At 31.3% G+C, this 19,733-nt stretch overlaps 7 protein-coding genes across 7 annotated transcripts; 2 read left to right on the top strand and 5 right to left on the bottom strand.

The window, feature by feature from the left end:
- Nucleotides 1-1,173: 1,173 nt before the first annotated feature.
- LOC105677227 (transmembrane protein 177) lies at nt 1,174-2,570 on the bottom strand. Its single transcript, XM_012375685.2, has 3 exons — nt 2,415-2,570; nt 2,046-2,196; nt 1,174-1,965 (listed from the first exon to the last, which is right to left on the bottom strand). Exons 2-3 carry the CDS (start codon nt 2,174-2,176, stop codon nt 1,197-1,199), a joined length of 900 nt encoding a protein of 299 aa, XP_012231108.1. The 5' UTR covers nt 2,177-2,196; nt 2,415-2,570; the 3' UTR covers nt 1,174-1,196.
- Nucleotides 2,571-3,021: 451 nt separating this feature from the next.
- On the bottom strand, nt 3,022-4,443 carry baf (barrier to autointegration factor). The gene is made up of 3 exons (XM_012375545.2): nt 4,192-4,443; nt 3,807-3,938; nt 3,022-3,652 (listed from the first exon to the last, which is right to left on the bottom strand). Exons 2-3 carry the CDS (start codon nt 3,930-3,932, stop codon nt 3,506-3,508), a joined length of 273 nt encoding a protein of 90 aa, XP_012230968.1. The 5' UTR covers nt 3,933-3,938; nt 4,192-4,443; the 3' UTR covers nt 3,022-3,505.
- A 754-nt stretch (nt 4,444-5,197) lies between these two features.
- sicily (NADH dehydrogenase (ubiquinone) complex I, assembly factor 6 homolog sicily) lies at nt 5,198-6,749 on the bottom strand. Its single transcript, XM_012375676.2, has 4 exons — nt 6,533-6,749; nt 5,994-6,216; nt 5,517-5,912; nt 5,198-5,408 (listed from the first exon to the last, which is right to left on the bottom strand). The coding sequence occupies exons 1-4, from the start codon at nt 6,655-6,657 to the stop codon at nt 5,229-5,231; spliced, it is 924 nt and encodes a 307-aa protein (XP_012231099.1). The 5' UTR covers nt 6,658-6,749; the 3' UTR covers nt 5,198-5,228.
- Nucleotides 6,750-6,860: 111 nt separating this feature from the next.
- ND-B17.2 (NADH dehydrogenase (ubiquinone) B17.2 subunit) lies at nt 6,861-7,911 on the top strand. Its single transcript, XM_012375677.2, has 3 exons — nt 6,861-7,020; nt 7,267-7,349; nt 7,545-7,911. The coding sequence occupies exons 1-3, from the start codon at nt 6,926-6,928 to the stop codon at nt 7,784-7,786; spliced, it is 420 nt and encodes a 139-aa protein (XP_012231100.1). The 5' UTR covers nt 6,861-6,925; the 3' UTR covers nt 7,787-7,911.
- Nucleotides 7,912-8,037: 126 nt separating this feature from the next.
- LOC105677221 (FAST kinase domain-containing protein 4) lies at nt 8,038-10,803 on the bottom strand. The gene is made up of 10 exons (XM_067359414.1): nt 10,638-10,803; nt 10,379-10,523; nt 9,859-10,254; nt 9,649-9,798; nt 9,320-9,565; nt 9,064-9,205; nt 8,885-8,968; nt 8,648-8,812; nt 8,451-8,529; nt 8,038-8,306 (listed from the first exon to the last, which is right to left on the bottom strand). Exons 2-10 carry the CDS (start codon nt 10,511-10,513, stop codon nt 8,090-8,092), a joined length of 1,614 nt encoding a protein of 537 aa, XP_067215515.1. The 5' UTR covers nt 10,514-10,523; nt 10,638-10,803; the 3' UTR covers nt 8,038-8,089.
- Nucleotides 10,804-11,544: 741 nt separating this feature from the next.
- Pdxk (pyridoxal kinase) lies at nt 11,545-14,394 on the top strand. The gene is made up of 7 exons (XM_012375666.2): nt 11,545-11,798; nt 12,654-12,753; nt 12,828-12,971; nt 13,065-13,185; nt 13,356-13,498; nt 13,584-13,763; nt 13,833-14,394. The coding sequence occupies exons 1-7, from the start codon at nt 11,706-11,708 to the stop codon at nt 13,940-13,942; spliced, it is 891 nt and encodes a 296-aa protein (XP_012231089.1). The 5' UTR covers nt 11,545-11,705; the 3' UTR covers nt 13,943-14,394.
- Polr3B (RNA polymerase III subunit RpIII128) lies at nt 14,350-19,169 on the bottom strand. The gene is made up of 9 exons (XM_012375664.2): nt 19,019-19,169; nt 18,395-18,549; nt 18,138-18,314; nt 16,593-18,067; nt 15,929-16,521; nt 15,605-15,857; nt 15,364-15,528; nt 15,162-15,292; nt 14,350-14,866 (listed from the first exon to the last, which is right to left on the bottom strand). The coding sequence occupies exons 1-9, from the start codon at nt 19,049-19,051 to the stop codon at nt 14,483-14,485; spliced, it is 3,366 nt and encodes a 1,121-aa protein (XP_012231087.1). The 5' UTR covers nt 19,052-19,169; the 3' UTR covers nt 14,350-14,482.
- Nucleotides 19,170-19,733: the final 564 nt, after the last annotated feature.

Raw genomic sequence — 19,733 nt, 5'->3', positions numbered from 1 at the left:
AAAAACAAAAAAAAATTTTACTTACAAATATTATCTATTATTAATATTTTCTATAAACTATGTATTCAACAGCAGTATATGCAGCTGCTCAGACATCCTGTGTATTAAATTGAATAATTATTTTTTCTTGTTACTTACGTGTGCTCTTATAATATTAAAATAACATCTTTCTATCTTAAAATAACAATTATATATATTCATTTACAGCTTTATATTGTTCTATTTGTATAATTATAATTATAATTATAATTTTCAACGTAATGCTATGGCGCTGAGCGACACTTGATTTACACATTTTCATGTACTAATCATAATTTCTTGTTAAAAATATGAAAGGGGATTTTAATACGATTATATATAAATTTATTTTATGAATATAAATTTATTATATAAATAATAATTTATTTTATAAATTTATATAAAATTTATTGTATGAATTTATATACGATCAAATGCGAATTTTTAAGGATAAGATTTTCCAGTCTTGATTCTTATTCGTATGTTTAATCATGCATGAATTGTGCAATATTTGTAAACGTTTACTACGTATATTACTACATATGCCTATTAACAACAACAACGACAACAACAATGATGATGATAATAATAATAATGATCGTTCCTAAGCGTCCTGGTATTACTATTACTACTCTGAATTTATTAGAGTGAGAATTTATTATATGCGTTCTTATAAAGAAATGTGAAGTTGAATTAAATATGCTACTAATATAAAAATTATATGTGTTGGGAAAAGATTAAAAAATTATTATATATTAAACAAATGTTAAAACATTGGAGAAATAAATATGTGTAAAAAAAAATCACGATATATCTTTATAAGTCGAAGTGCGTAACAATATATACTGATAAAAAATATCTACATTTATGGAAACAGGCATTATTAATTAAATGTATCTTATTTTATGCGTCATGTAACGTGTGACTGACGGATAGTCCACGTCTGACACTTGTAAGAATCCTACATTTCTTTTTTTTATGTTTCCATTCCCTTATCTATACGTTTTTCCTTGCACTAGTCTGCATTGCTTTTTATCTATAATTCGATTTCTTGTATGTAATATTTTAAAAGCATCTTATGGCTTCAAAGCATACACTATTGTAAAATTTAAATTGTTAAGGATAGCGGACAGGAAAAGGAAAGCTTCCACTCAATCATTGTAGATTTAAAATTTATTTTAATTCAAATTTTGTAAACGCGAATCGTAAAAATCCTTTTTGTGAGATATCGGTACATGTTTCTGCCTCAAAAAATTTTGTTTATTTCCATAAGCGGTGTATAACTTTTTCCCTTCATCCCCTAAAAGGGATCTTATAGCTCTGTTTCTGATTAACATCTTTTCATAAAATTCCTGTCCACCTTTAATATATTCAGTTCCTAAATTACACAAAACTTCATCGGTCTTTCTGTCGAAACGGTAACTTTGATAATCCTTAATACCAAACCAAAATATTGCACCAAATAAAGTAAAGCTTGAATAAAGTGAACGACAGAGTATCACATTTCTTTCACGTAAATTAAATCTATAAATGATAGCATTGTAAAGGGTCCATAATACTGCTACAATCAGCATCAATTCGATAGAATTATAATATGGCTCCTCTGCCAGAATTTGCAGAATTTCATGTGCAATTGCGAATTTTTGTGCATTCTCAGAGAGCATTGATGCACTCAAGAAAGTGTTCGCATCTTGTCGCGTCCAGTCCACTTGCTCTTCCTTGATTTGCAAGTTTTCACGGAGTTGCTCTGCTGTATTGGTAAAATTAACAGGAATTCCCAGTATTGCGCCGTATTTAGTATTAAGGGTTCCAGCATGAAATAAATCAAAACCAAATACGCTAAAAGGTTTTATAAGATTCTTTACGTCATCATGTAGCTTTAAATCTTCCATTACTTCTTGGATTCTCTGCTGCATTATAGGACCTAATGGCACTTCTTTGCCAAGTCTGTGAAGAAATTGTCAGCACTAAATTATGAAGTTGGAGTAAACATAAATCTGGAAATATGTATATATAGAGCTACTTACTGATATCTAGCCATTATGTATCTATATTTATTTAAAAAGACAGTATGTGGCGTGAGAATTGCATAATGCGCAACAGCAGATGCAGCTATTCCCAAAATTATATTTCTATACTTGAATGAAAACACATTCATAATTATTGTTCAAAATTACTCTGAAAATCAAAATACATTGCTTCATTATGTATGATGTTACAATGAATATGCAGATGTCATCTATTTTGTGTCACAAGTCAAATTTCGTAAATAATATATTTTAAATCTTTTCCAAATTAATATCTTTATCGTTCATCTAAAACAATTGTGTTGCATTCCGAATTTGACTTGTGTTTCCAAAATTCAATCTCTCGCGTAATGTTTTTGTGTTACTTACATCTTGACTCACTTAAAACTTATAACAATATATAAAACCAAACAATACTTCTTACTACGAATATAATTCACGATGTCAATACTTATATATGTGGGTAGACATCAAGTTATAACCTCTTTGTGAAAATGTAAGAGCAGTTAAAGCGCCACCATACTCCGAAAGTTACGATTCAAATATATTAATTACATTTATCTCACACAAATGGATCATACACAAATATGAATAGTACTAATTAAGCATTACACATGTTCTACAGTATCATTAAAAACCAAGATTTAATCTAGTGACTATCATAATGATAAATTTTATCCAACAGCAGTGAAAAATGAAATTAATTTAAAATAATAACATAAAATATTATTTAATTAAATATATATATTGAATACATTAAATATTAATAAAATATATACCTTTTCAACGGTGTGTAACTAATAATATAAATAAATCTATCAGAATACCAGTGTAAAAGATTTAAAATAGTTCAAAGATAAAAATAAAACAGGTAAAAGTTGTATAGAAAGTAATATATCTTTTAATTTCTTGTATGAACATATAAAACTTATTTGGAATACATTTTGTGAAAGTAGTTTAATCAATTCATCATAGGTTAATTAAAAAGTAAATTTTTTTATTTTGTTTCAGATAAGTGTTACACACATTTACATTTTTAAGCTTGTTGATGTTCACATTTATTAATCATATTCTATAATTTTTGTACTGATCAGTATAACAATTTTTTGGACAACTTCATTCTTATGAAGGATACAAATATTGAGTAATTATTCAATTAAATATACTTTATATGTAATCAAGATCTTAGCAATTAATATTCTAATCGTCAATGACAAAGTGAACATAAACAAAAAACTTTATATTACAAAAACTATTCCTTAAAAACACATTAAGATTATTAGATAAAAAACTAAGTTTTATTATTTTAATTGCTTTTTCTTTAAGTTTGATATTCATATAAGATTTACTTGAATTGTTTTTTGTATTATTAAAAAAAAAATATATTTTACATTTTTCAAATGTTATAAAACTTTATAATTAATAGTTAGCACTTAAAAAAACGTTTCAAATTTACTACTTTACAAAAATTCTTCACACCAATCCGTAAGACATTGATAACAATCCATTGATTGTTTTGCATTTGCTGAACAGGTATCTTTCATCCATTCTTGAAACAATTCCTTATTTTTTTTTAGTACTAAGTATTGTCCTAGTACTACATATGCCTATATAATAAAATTTAAATATTTATAACATATATTTATTAACTTATATTCAAATAGAATACAATTTTATTTGGATAAATTCTCTTTCAACCATTATTTTAAATATTAAAAATAATTTATAGATATTGGTAATTGAAAATATTATAAATATTACCTTATCAAAACCTACAGCTTCTAATCTTTTGCCTAATACCTCTCCAACACCAGCAAGTTCGGTTACAGGCTTATCTCCCATTGGTTCCGCTACAAAATTTCTATGCTTCTGTGATGTAGTAGACATTTTGATCTACAAAAAATATCAATTTTTGTACCTTAGTCTATTATTAAGTAAAAAAAAGCCTATTCCATCAGGTATACAAATTTATTGCTATATTATACTTTCATAACCTTGAAATAATGAAACTATCGTTTAACCTATTATTTATCAAGATACTTTACACGAAATATATCAAGCAAAGAAAGCTAATTAAGAAAATATGAAGGGCATATAAACAAACTAAGTAAAAATTTCAAAATAAGACAAAAATATGGATGGTTACCTGCAATTATTTAAGCGTCGTCGTTAATAATGCGATCGTTAAAATACAATATAAAGTGTGAATTAATTATCAAGAGTTCTGTCGCACTTAAGATCGTTGAAATGCACAATGTTACTTATCTACACGAAAATAACGCAAATTGTCCAACTAGCCGCTATACCGCATAAATTCTATCAAATCATGAGAGTATCAGAATCAGTCATCCAACACAAATGGCACCTATTGGATGCATCCAAGCGCTCACTGAGCGGCTAAGTAGCAATCGAATGTGATTGGTTATTACTTTTGAATCCACCATGGAGCTTGTAGTACTCAATGCACTCAAAGATAGCAATAGTAGTCATGGGATGTCTGTCCTCCTTCCGCATTTACCACGTGTATTGGCGGGGATGAGATAGATACCCCACGGCAATATTAAACTGTCTCTTTTCCACAGTGGTCCACCCTCACTCCTTTAAGGCTCTCTCCAAATGTATAGAGCTGTATAGAGCTCAATGACTGCGTTCAGCAGACTCAACAGTTGTAGACTTTCCGTTGAATCTCGACTGTTGATTTGTTGGTTCTAAAAGTAAGAGCCAATCATGTTCGATTGCTACCAAGCGATTTGTTCTGCTGAACGCGCCCAATGTAGGTTGTAAACTTCAAGCAGATCTCTAATGGCGCGATTTTGAAAATCGAAACTAATTATAAATTTATAAATTTATAATTTTATTAATATAAAAATATTTATATATATTTTAAAGTTATATATATATATATTGTATATCTATAAAATATTAAAATCTACGTTTTTCTATTTTTTTCTTTTTTACAAAAATGCACAAAACTGTAAATTTGTATAATCGTTAACTTTAAAAAATATTTAACCAATAGAAAATTAATCTATTTGAAAGTCGAATTTATGTAATATCAACTTTAAAATTTATTCTGTTTCTTGGCTTTTTTCTGAAATTTAAAATAACTATTTTGAAGCAAGTGGAGGCAATAAATAAATATACATTATTCATTACCTTAAATAAATATAAAGTTTTTAATAACTAAGACCATATCTTTTTCCAAAGTAATTGTAATGGAAGAATGCCTCTTCTTCTTTGTAGTGTTAAGTGGAAAACATTAAAGTCTACTTTTCTTAATTCCTCTAAATAATTTTCCATGCAAACCGCTGGCAGAAATATTACGTTGAGATCTTTTCCCGCTTTCTTTTTAAGAGACGTCGCCTAAAACAAATATATACTTATCGAAAACTGTTCAGAGCTCCCTTTTTAACACAAAAATTATAATATTTAATTAAGAATATGTATATGTGGTTATTTTTTGACAAATACCATTTTTAGATGCTGCTTAGCGCAAGACGCGACTTCAAATATCGCGTCTTTAAATCCAGCACTGGGCTGCCCCTGGAAAACAGATTCGGAGGAAACGCTGTTTTTCAATAAAACATCTTGTGGCAGTACCATGACTCGTTTTCGAGCGTTGTACGGGACGGAACGTATCAATGTGACTAGACCGTGCGCTTTACCAAAGTGACTGGCCGCGTGATCTGCATCAACATTTGCCGTACCCTGTGCCTCTAACAGCAGATAATAGATCGATGACGCGGTATAATCGCAATATTGTTCTAACGATTCTAAGTCTACAAATATCGAACTACTCAACTTATTTAAACGAGCATCAATCAAGCGCTTGAAGTAACGTTTAGAGAGCTTGTGTCGCTGAAGGATCTGCAAGATGCGAAAGATCTCTAATTGCCAGCTGATCCCAATAATCTTGCAAACGTATTACAATGCGTTTGGTCATCTAACCCGGTGTAACTCCAATGCTACGGGGCTTCTTGGCGGATGATCGTTATAAATATTTTTCAGGGCATCTGTCCAAAATTGCAGTCGCATAGCTCCTATTTTATCATCGCTCACTTGATCCTCTACTTGAGCTACTTCAACATTAAATGCGCGTATAGCAAACGCCGCCGATCTAATACTGTGTGGAAGTAATAATGTACACAGAAAATTCTCATAGTCGCTCTTCCTAGAAAGATAATACATATATAAGCACAATTTTCAATAGATTTGATGTTAACTTGATTTTATACACTTTAAGCATAATCCTTTTAATACATTCTGTGCAACAAATTCCACTTTATTCTATATGCAAAAAAAAAGATATGAGATATATTAAAGTATATCTTTCAGAAATTGTAAAAAATTTTTAGAAATATCTAAATTAATTACTATTAGTAAGATACAACTACTAACACTATTGCATATTAATGTAACATATGTAATTGTAAATAAGTACAATTTTTTTGTTTATGCAATTTTATACTTTAGCACAATACAAATACCTAACCAGCTGCAAACAATATTCAGACGGTGATTGCTTTTGTCCTGCAGCAATTGTGTTCGTACGTCGCAGCTGAAATCGCACATTACGTTCAATAATCGAAAATTTATTCATTGTTAGCTTCATTCACAATAAAAATAACCTATAAATTCTTATTCCAAAATAACAACAAGAGGTTATGCTCCTTAAACCACAGATTATCCATGTCATAGATAAGTATCGCAAATAAAATCGTAACACTCATGCCAATGTCTTTTCCCATAAGTTCCTAGATTCTGACGTTCTAACCCAATACAATTAACGTATGTAGATATCGTGAATGCCTAACTGTTGGCGATGCTGCTGAATTGTCTTTCCTAGTTTTTAGTGACATACTTTATTTGCAGAAGAAAATATGGCAAAATTATTAGGATTAGATAAAGTTGCTGCGTTATTTCGTTTGATACGCGAAAATGGAGGAGTTTTTCGTTCTGTAAGGACATTGTTCAGGTTGTTATTATGTACTTATATTATATATATATTGATACAGCTGACATTCCATTTTGACTAATATTGTGTAATCTCTATTAGTATTTGACCGTGGATTTTACAACTTGTCTAAGTTTTATGACAATGATGTATTATGACTCTTATTTTTACAGAAAATATTGTTTTAAAAGTGCATAATATGTATCAATTTAGAATTTTTGACAATTAAATACAGAGTTATTTGAAATTTTGCATTTTATTTGACAGGACGGATGACCTGAAGACTGGTACTTTAATAGGAGAAGATAAATATGGAAATCGATATTATGAGAACAATATGTACTTTGTAGGTAAGTCATTGATAAATATGGATATTGGTTAATTTGATGTTTGAAACAATGTTGAAAGAAATTAGTTGACACTTATCCTTATGTTATCCAATTTACTTTTGTAAAGTAACATGTAAAGAGATTTCCAATTGCTGCAAGTAGAACAAATATATGCACGCAGTTAACATCATTATATTGATTGAAAATTCTCTATAGGTCGTAATAGATGGGTAATATATGCTGATAGAGTTGGATTCAATTATGATGGTTCTCAAGTTCCACCAGAATGGTTTGGTTGGCTACATTATAAGACTGATTTACCACCGCATAAAGATCCGTCTCGACCAAAATACAAATGGATGATGGATCATACACAAAATATGAGTGGTACAGATCAGGCTTATATGCCTTACAGCACCACAAGACCAAAGATTGAGCCTTGGCGGCCACCACAGTGACAGGTTTTGTCCAGATAAAGAATGAAGAACGAAGTAGTAATTCATAATGATAATGAAGTAAAATATTCAATGTAAATAAAATGATTATCAACATAAAGATTAGATATTAAAAATATATATATATACTTTTTTATTTCTATTTTTTTACTGCATCCTGAGAACAACATGCCAAAATAAAACACAAATCAACAGACATTTAATAATTTCCAATTTTCTGAAACATAAAACAAGGAAAGCACATGTGACATCTGTACATTTTTTTTAAATATTTATTTGGATTTTATTGAATTAGGACCAATCTTGCTACTCTATAGAACTCATTTCCTGTACACTATTCAGACGTTGCTTCAAATAATCGATTCGTTTGTCGACTTTGTCCTGTATGCTGAAGTTTTCATACGAAATTGTTATAAGGTCGTATCCTCTGGCTTTTAATAATTCTGTATATAAATATGTCGATCCTATGAGATCGGTCTGTCCTCGACAATAGTCGTGGTAATCGTGAATCATTATTCCTATCCTAAAATATATAATTATTGTAGAATTTTTATCTTATAATTATAAAATAATTAATATTCCACGTTTTTTGAAAACAGAAAAAAATACTTTAAAATTGTTGTCAAACTACAAAATAATTTTGACAATTTGATTATATGTGACGTACCTCTTTACATTTGTGGATTGTTCATCCCAATTTTCCACTTTTACAAGTTTATGTTGATCATTTATACGATATTCTGCATCTGGAAACGATACAATACAATCTTTTTAATTGCTCGATAAGATTAACACAATATATTGATTTATTTTATATCACGATATAAAATAAATGCTTACTGTTTACTGTATTGAAATATTTACCTAGTAAAAAGCCCATATTTGTATCAAAATTGGCTTTAAAGTAAGATTGAGATGGCAATAGTTTCTTTAATGTTTCCAACAACGCATCTATGTACATTTGCTTTTCTTTTGCTCTAACCAAAGATATATTTTTAAATACTTCAGAATCTGTATTCAACAGAGGCCCTGCAATTTAAAACAATAATAGTACATAAAATTTAAAAATATATCAGTGCACATATATTTCTAAATGTATACCTTTATAATCTTTCAGGACAAACTGCGCAACGCCGTTGATATTTAATAATTTTAATTTCTTTGATACATTTAGTTTGGAGGAAACTGCACAAATTATAAAAACAAATGAATGATATTATTAATATATTAAAATGTAACGATAGATCATATAGTTATATGATTCAGCAACAGATACGAACCGTTTAACCTTTCCATAAATGCAGGTTCCAATACAGATTCGACGTGTTGTGTCTTCACTGCACCTAATACTGCTAAGGACCAAACGATATCCAACCATTCAGTGGAAGATGTTTGAAATTGGTTTGCTTCCTCTGTGAATTTCTGTTCACAAAAATAATTAATGAGTATAGACCTATATCACAGAAGATAAAATGTGTAATTTTTTTATGGTTAAAGAAAGACTTCCATACATAGAACTGAAATTTTTTCATATACCTCAATAAATGAATTTACTCGCTCCGATTTATACTGTAAAGCTGCAAATGTTTGTAGTATCGACGAATAGTCTTGAAATTTGTAATTAATCGAATTTGCAAAGAGCGTATCACAGATTGTGTCGAGCACATTTTCATTTTTATAATGTAGAAATCCTAGCGATGTTACTATATATCTATTTGTAGCTGCACTGATACTTTTTGGTAAGCATTCCAGTAGATCTGCTGTGATTTTTTCCAAAAGGACCTATAGCACCATTTATCATATTACAAATTTAACTTTTATCTTTTTTATACATTGTCATAATAATGTCTAGCAGTGTATGTTACCTTATCTGGAAAACTAAGTACAGCCATGCTATACAACAGAGTCGCACATTGCTTCAGATTTAATGTCACATTATATTTAACAATATTGTACGACAGCATCCTTAATAGCGGTGTATTCCTTTTTCCTTGTTCTCTCAAAGTTGCTATCACCTGTATAAAAACAATACATCAATATACATATGTACTTAGCGTATACAATGTCATACTTACCTCAATCATTGCAGGTGTGGACAATTGAGTATACTGCGAAAGATTATCATCTGATGTTTTTATATTATCACCAATCTGAATAATCTTTCTAAGGTGAACGAATCTTTCATCAGCCTCAATGTCAACCATTTGCGACTTTCCGCTATTTATTTGATTAGTTATGTTCGATATAATCTTCAAGGCATTGTTTATAGATAAATTTGGTAGTGTTGCTAAATCCAGCAAGTCATTTATAGATTTAGCAGCTTGAAACTGTTTTAAAAATATGGCATCGCTGTTATTAAATTTTTTTCCTGGCGAATAAAGCTTCGTCTGTGTTTCCGTTTTCTTAAATTTCTGCTTTTCCTTTCGTACAACATTGTTTTGTATTTTAGAAAATTTAGCACCATGATCTTCCTAAAAAAACTCAAATTCTGTCAAAAGATTGAATTAAATATTAAAACACACGTCAAGAACAATTCTTAACGATTAAAAACTTTAAAAAAGAAAGATGATTAGACTGTTGTCAGTTGTACTTTACCTTCACAGGTGCAACTGAATGCTCACTGGTGACTGCTGTGCTGCAATTACTGGCTATGAGAGCAGTGAAACGCCAGGACGAACGAGGTGCGAATCGGGCGGTTGCGGTATAGAGCGTCGCACTGAATTGCAGCATTATAATTAATCTGCAATAATAGTTATTTATGTAACTATAAGAGGTCCAGGAAACTCTATGCTGTCAGTTTTCGCTGGATAATTCATGACAAGCGACCACGGTTTGTACTACTCGTGCGACTTACGTTATATACAAATGTAAAAGAAAATAATGTTATTACAGGAATCAATGATTAATGTGAACAATTGTAAAGTATTTCTGATGCATCAGGTGTGCATAATTAGGTTAGGTGACCATCACACAATCCACCATAGATACGAAGAAGGCAGAAAAAGGTTAGAAGCGATTATTGTAGATATGACGTAACCGAGATATACAAAATTGTATAGATGCGCCGCTATTTTTAGTCATTTGTTTCCGTTTATTTAAAAAATATTTATATGATGTAATTTAATTGATTTAATATGTAGAATGTATAACAAAATCTATATAAGATATACATAAATATAATATATTAATTCAGTACATTAATTGCATATTTTAAGAAAGTAAGGCTCTGCGCACAATAGAGGAAATATTAGGAGATAGAATAAATATTAAATTAGGAAGAAGAATTTGGAATTATTTTACTTCAAACAAAGGAACGAATGTATTAGTCATTCCTAATTTTTAATTTTCAATTCATGATACGTTAATACATCCCATTTTCTTGTCCTGAAATGAAACAATTCCAAATTTCTATTCCTAATATTTTCTCTATTGTGCGCAGAGCCTAAGTATAATAATAAATTCAATATAATTAAATAAATACATAACATTATTAATAAATTCAAAATACTTTAAATTAATCTAAGAAGAAAAAATTATTTAAAGTATGTGAATTAAAAAAATAAGACCCTAAAAAACTTGAGTATTTCAAGGCACAAATACTTTTCTTTTTTATGTTCATATTATATGTCAAATTTTAACAAGATTTACTAAGTTTTTGTAAAAATCTTTGTTCACATTTTATCTTTAAAAACAGGAATAAAAAATTTACGTAAAAAGGACCTGTTATTATTTAAAAAATCTTGCTTAGGGTCCGCTATCGCTAGATCACTGCACTGCTGATAACGCAAAATGCGCCTTACGTGTTTACTAGCATACTTTATATATCAGTAGATCAGGAACCACAGTTATGTGAATGTCAGTGAATTTTGAAGGAGCATATTAATCAAGAGAGTATCAAAAGTACATTGACCAGCTGATCGTCATGTGTTCCGCGAAAATACCACGCATTCTTTCGATCCAAAGTCACGTCGTATCGGGATACGTCGGCAATAAAAGTGCTACCTTTCCATTGCAGGTAATTTGCATGGGACAATTAGAAAATTCTATGACTATTCATTTAATAATAATTAAAATTTTTTTCTTGACATTCGAAGATTCTGTGTCGCGAGTTCTATTTTAGACTTTTGACAGTGACGAAATTATCCTCGACATCTCAATTGTGTCGATTTGGAAATGCATTCTTTTGAATAGACATCCAAATTTTTTCTTTTAAAATGTAATAGCAGAATTTGAAGTTAATAAAATTATACTGGTTTCAATGAGTTTCAATTCAAAAAGACTTGATTTTTCAATTGTTAAAATATTAACAATTGAAAACGTTTTATTCTCGAAAACAAGTATTGTTCAATTATCCCTTCTCAAGATATTTTTATTCTCGAAAACAAGTATTGTTTTCGAAAATAACTTGTTTCGAACACTTGTTTTCGAGAATAAAAATGTCCTGAGAAGGGATAATTGAAAGTCGCATACCGTGGAAATTCTGGAATTTTCCATTACTCGTGGCAAGAACATCTATTTGAAAATGCGAGTACAATTCACTAGCGAGTACATTATAATAGAGTCTTACAATTTTAATAATAAATTTTGAATCAATTTTTTTATAAAAATATCAAAGCTAGTTTTCAAGTTATAAGTGATTAAAGAAAGGAATTTGTTATTAAAATTAAAACTGCAAATTGTGAAACGTTTTTCATTTCATTATAACTTTTGCTAACATCAATTTGTGTTAAATAATGTGCTATCTGATAAACTAATGTATTATCTGATAAAACAATGCGCTATCTGGATAGCTCAAGTTTAGAATAGATAATAATTGAATAAACATTTTTCCCACTTAAATAAAAAATAAAGGGATCGATTTTTTTATTAGCTTTTAGGCTTTGAGGTTGATGCAATCAATTCTGTACAATTATCTAATCATACCGGCTATAAGGTATTTAAAGGACAAATACTCAATGATAAAGACTTGGGTAAGAACTTATATAACACAATGATCATTCAACAGTTAAGCATTTCTCAGAGATAATTAAGATGATAATTTTAGATGATCTCATTGATGGCCTAACGCAAAATGATTTGGACAGTTATACACATTTACTGACTGGATACATTGGTTCTGCTTCTTTCTTAAAAAGGATAGCATCACTGGTCACGTCGTTGAAATACAAAAATCCAAATCTTATATATGGTGTGTATTTCTTTATATATTCTTTTAGATTGATAATGAGCTATTTTTATGATCAATGCTTTATTCATGATACTTGTTTGTTTTTTATGCTAGTTTGTGATCCTGTTATGGGTGACAATGGAGAGATGTATGTGCCGAAAGAGTTGAAGGAAATTTACAAGAAAGAAATAGTACCATTAGCAGATGTGCTAACTCCAAACCAGTTTGAATTAGAGTATGTACGACAATATATGAAAGCAATGAGCACTTTTGTCTTCTGTTTCATTTCATTTTGACACTCACTGTACAATATTTCGAATTAATTATTATTGCAATCATAATTTATCAACAATTTTTAAAACGTGATCCATTTTCCTTATTATTCATTTATTATCTTTTCCTCAGATTACTGACTGATAAAAAAGTCACCAATATGACTGATCTGCAAAATGCGATTAAAAAGGTGCATGAAATCGGGCCACAAACTATAGCTGTATCGTCAACTGATTTTAGTGACAAATTGACAGCATTGGTCAGCACTGTGAAAGGTTGATTAAACACTGCAAAGCAATGATAAGCTTCTAAATAATTATGAGTCTACATTATCTAATAAATATCTTTTTTTATTTTAAGATAATAAATTAGTGAAAATAGACATTCCTAAAATACCAGCGACATTTACGGGTTCCGGGGATCTTTTTGCTGCATTATTTCTTGCCCATGCATATTTGGAAAGTGACATGAAAACTATCATGGAGAAAACTATAAATTCCTTGTACAGTGTGCTACTTAATACATACGAACACTTCAAAGGTAAATAAATATTTTATATAAATATTGTATGTCAGTATTGCTGTTATATATGTATATAATTATTTACAGCATGTGCAAATATTGAAGCACAACGGGCCAGAAAAATCGAATTACAACTCATACAAAGTAAAAGCAGTATTGAAAATCCAGAGATTTGTCTGTTTGCGGAAATTCTGTAATGTATAAGTTATGAAAAAAGCTTCTATGTTGCCTACTAGAGACAATATATGTAATCTATTAATTCTACATAATATGATTTATAAAGAGAAATTTCTATTGCATTTAAGTAAATGACTCGTTAAATTACATTTGTATAAACAAAATAATGCATTTTTACATAAATGAAATACCAAAGACCAATATAAATCAGTATAAAGACCAGTATATGTCTTCCAGAATATGTAATTGCTTCATATGTATAATATTGTGCGACACACTAATGTATGTAATTAAAAAAAAATCTTTTAGACAATAACATTTTTAAGAAAAGTTGTTAACAAGTATAGATAAATCTCTAAAATATATACAATATTTTGAAAGTTTATATATATATAAAGATATGTTTATTGAAATAAATTTGTAAACATCTGTTTGATGTATGTATATTGAAATAAACTTGCATGAAGTTAAACTTTTACATTTGAAATTGTTGTAAAATTACCGAAGCAGCGAACTGTTAAAGTTTTAATGGCACAAAGTGATAACAAAATAGCAAAAAATCAATCACAATAGTCTTTTAATGATAAACGTGGCACTACATTCATGGATTGTAGTTCTTGGAATAATAATTTACAAGCGTAAGGCATCGTAATCGTAGAAACGAAGGAACTAGAACTGCACCTCTTGCACCAACCGTTGTATCCTATCAGACCGCACTTGTTGCAAACATCTACTTTAAAAGCGTCACTTGATATCATGAGTCTTTCCACCAACAGCATACTGGCTCCGTAACCGATCAAACAATCGCGCTCCATTTCGCCCAAACGTAAACCGCCTTCTCTCGAACGTCCTTCTGTTGGCTGACGAGTTAGAACCACTCTTGGTCCTCTAGCACGAGCATGCATCTTGTCTTGTACCATATGTTTCAGTTTCTGATAGTACACCTATCACATTTTAAATATAATACAGTTAAAAATAAATGTATTCACTCATTTCTTTGTATTTAAATCAATTGAATCGGTCACTTTAAAAATTCCAAAATCTAAAACTGTATTTTATTAGAAAATAAACAGAGATATTTGAAAGAAAACTTTGATACAAAATCATAAAACATGAATTATTTTTCAATAATTTATCTTATATAAAACAAATTATTAAAATTATATTTATAGAAAAATTTCTTTAATTGAATGACCGAATTAATTTAAGTAACAGTGATTACTTCAAAGAGAAACTTACCGGGCCCGAATAGATGTACGCTAGCAACGGCTCTCCTGTCATCCCGTTGTAAAAGAAATCTTTACCCAAGTAATTATAACCATATTTCGTTAATTCTTCACAGACATCTTCCACTTTGGAGCCGCCAAAAGCTGCAAGTAAAAATTACATAGTCAAGTTAAACAGTTAAATTATCAAATAACCGTCTTTTCATAAAACAAACCTGTTCCATAATGGAATTTCCCGTTTACAACGCCCGCTTTGCCTGCCAGTAGCTCTATTAATTTTCCAACTGTCATTCTAGAGGGGAAACCGTGCGGGTTCATAATCACGTCAGGAGATATACCATAATCGTTAAATGGCATGTCTTCTTGTTCTGCGATTAAACCTGAAGCAGTGAACATTGATAAAGTTAAAAATCTTTTTCACACATAGCCTATAAGAAAATATCGTAATAATTATACCTATGACACCCTTCTGCCCATGGCGACTGCTAAATTTATCACCAATCTCAGGTCTTCGAGTTTGCCTCAGTAACAGTTTCACCAAGAAAGCATCCTCCGCGTTACTGGATATCATAACTTTCTCCACGTACGAGGGAACCAGACCTTTGTACGGAGCCTCCGCGTCACTGTACCTTGTCTGCGTTTGAACATTGCCGGAACTCACCGGGCCGATATTTTCGCTAGATGTCGGCACCGATTTGTTCACCATCACCTGCAACATGATACAACGTTAATAAGACAAGGAACTATTTGGTGCTCTTGATTGAAATACAAGATACGCACTTTCTTATTTTCTACCATTTCGCCGGGTGCTGCAATCCCGTCGCTGTCCAGAATGTCATGCTTCCATATGGGTTTCTTGGTATTGGCGTCTATCGACGGCCCCATAATTCTGTCGTACGTTTGATTCGGGTACTTCTTCAGGGTATACTTGGAATTTCGGTACACCAGACACCGCCCGTAGCCTCTGTCAATGGAAGCCTTGTTCAAGACAAGCGCATCCTCGATGTCATACCCGCTGTACGACATCACAGCCACGATCGCGTTCTCGCCAGCCGGCAATTTATCGTAATTGATTAACTCTATCGTCTTCGTTTTCACTATAGGCGTTTGCGGATACACCAAATTGTACATCACTGTGTCGATGCGGTTACGTTGATTGTATCCTATGACTCCCATCGCCTGCTTACCCATAGCGCACTGATAAGTGTTCCGCGGACTTTGATTGTGATGCGGATACGGTACCAATCCGGCGCACACCCCGAGCAACGTGAACTCCTCGATTTCCAAATGTGTCGTGTTGGTGTTGACTTCAGATTCCTTGCACGCGATTACGCTGTCATTTTCTTCATTGACATCTAAATATTCGATCAAACCTAAATACAAGAAACAACAATTAAAGTTGCCGAAAGATACACGAGATATAACAAAGTTATGATTCTTTTACCGTCATAAAGAAAGTCTTCGAATGATGTAATATTTCGCTCGAGATTCTCTATGTGCTTCTGTTCGACGAGGGACTTTCCATTCTTCACGATGATGCACGGCCTGCAGAGTCTTCCGCCGTCGGAACTGATTTGAATGCACATGTGCCGATGTTGCACGTATATCGACACAAAACTGTTGATGTAACCCTTTCTACGTAACAGTCTGAATTGGCGTACCAGTCTCTGGTAATTCTGTACAATGCCCACCATATTGCCGTTCACAAAGACTAAATACACATCCCGGCGGCTTATTTCTTCCCCAGCAAGGATATTGATATTCTCCACGCCGAGATTGAGCACCAGTCGTATTATTGGTTCCTCCGCCACATCCGTGGTGATGTGCGCCATCAATGCCAGATTCTTCATCAAACCACAGGATTCTCCTTCGGGAGTGTCGTTTGGACACAACATCCCCCACTGCGAGCCTTGCAACGATCGTGGACCGGAAACTTTCCTGGACTTCTCAAACTGAGAATGGACTCGCGTCATCATGCCGAGCGCCGAGATGTACGAGAGTCGCGACAGCACCTGCGTCACGCCGTGCTTCTCCATCCTGAATCTCTTGATCGTCCAGTTACCCGACGATATGGCGAAAGCCAGTCCATTAGTGATTAGATCTTGTCTCATGTGTTTGACTATGTCGAATGGCGCCGCTTTTATTCTGAAGATATTTTTGTCAGCAATTTGTTTGAGTTCCCAATTAAATCTCTTGAACAGATCTTCAAACATCAATGAAAGAAGGGAGCCGGCTAGCTCCAAACGTTTATTGCCGTAATAATCCTTGTCGTCGATCAGACTATTATCGGACTGTGCGTTTATAACTCTTCTGATCATCAAAGCAAGATACAACATCTTGAGCCTGAAATTAAAATCGACAACAGGAGCGTGTGGCAACACATTTGCAGCTAATAAATCTTTCATCTCATCGATAATATTGGTCTTTGCAACGTGAAATCTCGTCTGCCTCCGTTTATTGTTGAGATATTTCAATGCTTGATTCTGTGAGAAAACGCCCAGTTCTTGGCATTCCTCTAAACTGGCTGCAAATTTGTTCAAATATTTCTCTTCCGCTCCGACCATTTGCATGATCTCTAAATCACTTATTATTCCCATAGCCTTGAAAAAGATAGTAATCAATATATCCTCTTGAAACATATTGTGCCTTATGTAATATTTTCCAGCTTTACCAACGACATTGGTTTTAGTTTTTCTCTCATGAGTAAAGCTGTTGCAGAATGCAACAATGGAACCTTTGCTGTCTTCTTCTAAAATAATTCTGTTTCTAACCATTTGCTCTTGTATCAATATAACTTTTTCTTGACCATTAATAATAAAATAACCACCAGGATCATATGGACATTCATTCAATTTGGCCAAAGCAAAATGTGATTTGTTAGTTAAAACGCAGTTTGAACTACGCAACATTATTGGCATCCTGCAAAAAAATTTACACATATCACACATATATTTATTTATATTTTTGTATTCTACCAAATTGTTCTTACCTTCCAATTAACAAGTTTTTTCTTATTATCCGCTGATTGTTTCTTATATATTCAATATCTACAGTAATTGGAGCAGAATAATTTAAATCTCTTAAACGACATTCATGTGGTGTGGTTGATCGCATTACATTGAAACCATCTTCAACATCAGGTAAACCGACTTGTATATTTAAATATCTGGGAAATTAGAAAAAATGTTGTTTAAAGCAGCAATGTTATTATATCTTGCATTTTCTAATATATGATATTGCTCTTACTTTACATAAAAATGTGGATCCTCATCACTCAAAATCTTTTCGTTTGCTTTCACAATATTTTTTATTTCTTTATTAATGAAATAATTGTAAGAGTCTATATGCTGTTTTACTAAGCCTTTGCCTTTTAGAAACGCTGCCACTAGCTCTGTTGTATCCTAATAAATAAAATAACATAATTATATTGATCAATTTTATAATTTTGTAGCACATAAAAAAATTTAAAGATTAGCAACTTCAAATGTAGTACACTATATATTTATCAGGTACCAAGAATCTTTTTAAACGCATATTTTTTGATAAAATGTATAAGAAGCTAAATCTATTCAAAAAATATTTTTTTTTTTCGATTCTTCAATAATCACACAATTCAATATAATGATTGTATGTACACATAACTTTGCTGTGCAACATAGTATTCCAATTATTCAATTTAAAGTTTGTATATTTTATATTTCGAAGTATAGAAGTGAAATCGTCTTATAATTATCGTTTAAGAAAAAAAAAGAAAAAAAATAGAACAAAAATGAAATTATTTTGACAAATTCAGTATCCATTCAGAGTACACAAAATATGTAAGATAAAAAATTTAGTAATAAATGTATAGAATACTATACATATACATACCTTTATTTCCTTTGTTTTCTTCGTTTGTTCCATTTTAGTTCTAAAAGTTATAACAATAATTAAAAAATCACATATACTCTAAGTTGTGTACGACGCCATATTGGTTATTTACTTTAAAGGTGCAATTTCACGTAGCGTCAAAAAGCTAGCGGCTACCCCCACTCTGTGATACATTTCCTCTCAATAGTAAGCTGCCGATAAAACGCCAGCCGCTAAACGCCCGCTACTTTTTCATGGAGCGACAAATCGCTAGTCGCTGTGGATTTATATTTTCTGTATTTTTTAAATTTTTTCTATAGATTTAAATTCGTGTATGAAACTGACAATTAGGATGCGTGTCAAAGTGCGTTTAAACTGTCCGAACAGTATTTTATCGACAACATTACAAAATACATTGCTATCAGTAATAGCTAAAGAGATTAAGAAACGACGAATACTGGTGTTGTGTGCAATTATGCGAAAATTGCAAAAAAATGAAAAGAGACCGTACAGGAAGAAGCAATACTGGGTAGCACCATATCTAAAGGATCGTCCAGAGCACAGTTTTTATTATGTGTCAATTCCTAAACTGACCATAGAGAATGGAGTACGATTCCACAATTATTTCCGAATATCCGCAACACAATTTGAGGAATTGTTATCTATTGTTGGACCGCTATTGATAAAAGAAAATGTTATTTGAGAGCCCATACAACCGAAAGAACGTTTGATAATA

This window comes from Linepithema humile, chromosome 7, assembly GCF_040581485.1.
Source record: "Linepithema humile isolate Giens D197 chromosome 7, Lhum_UNIL_v1.0, whole genome shotgun sequence".
Classification (NCBI taxonomy): Eukaryota; Metazoa; Arthropoda; class Insecta; order Hymenoptera; family Formicidae; genus Linepithema; species Linepithema humile.
The sequence above is the reverse complement of the archived record's forward strand: the minus strand, read 5'-3'. Positions and strand labels throughout refer to the sequence as shown.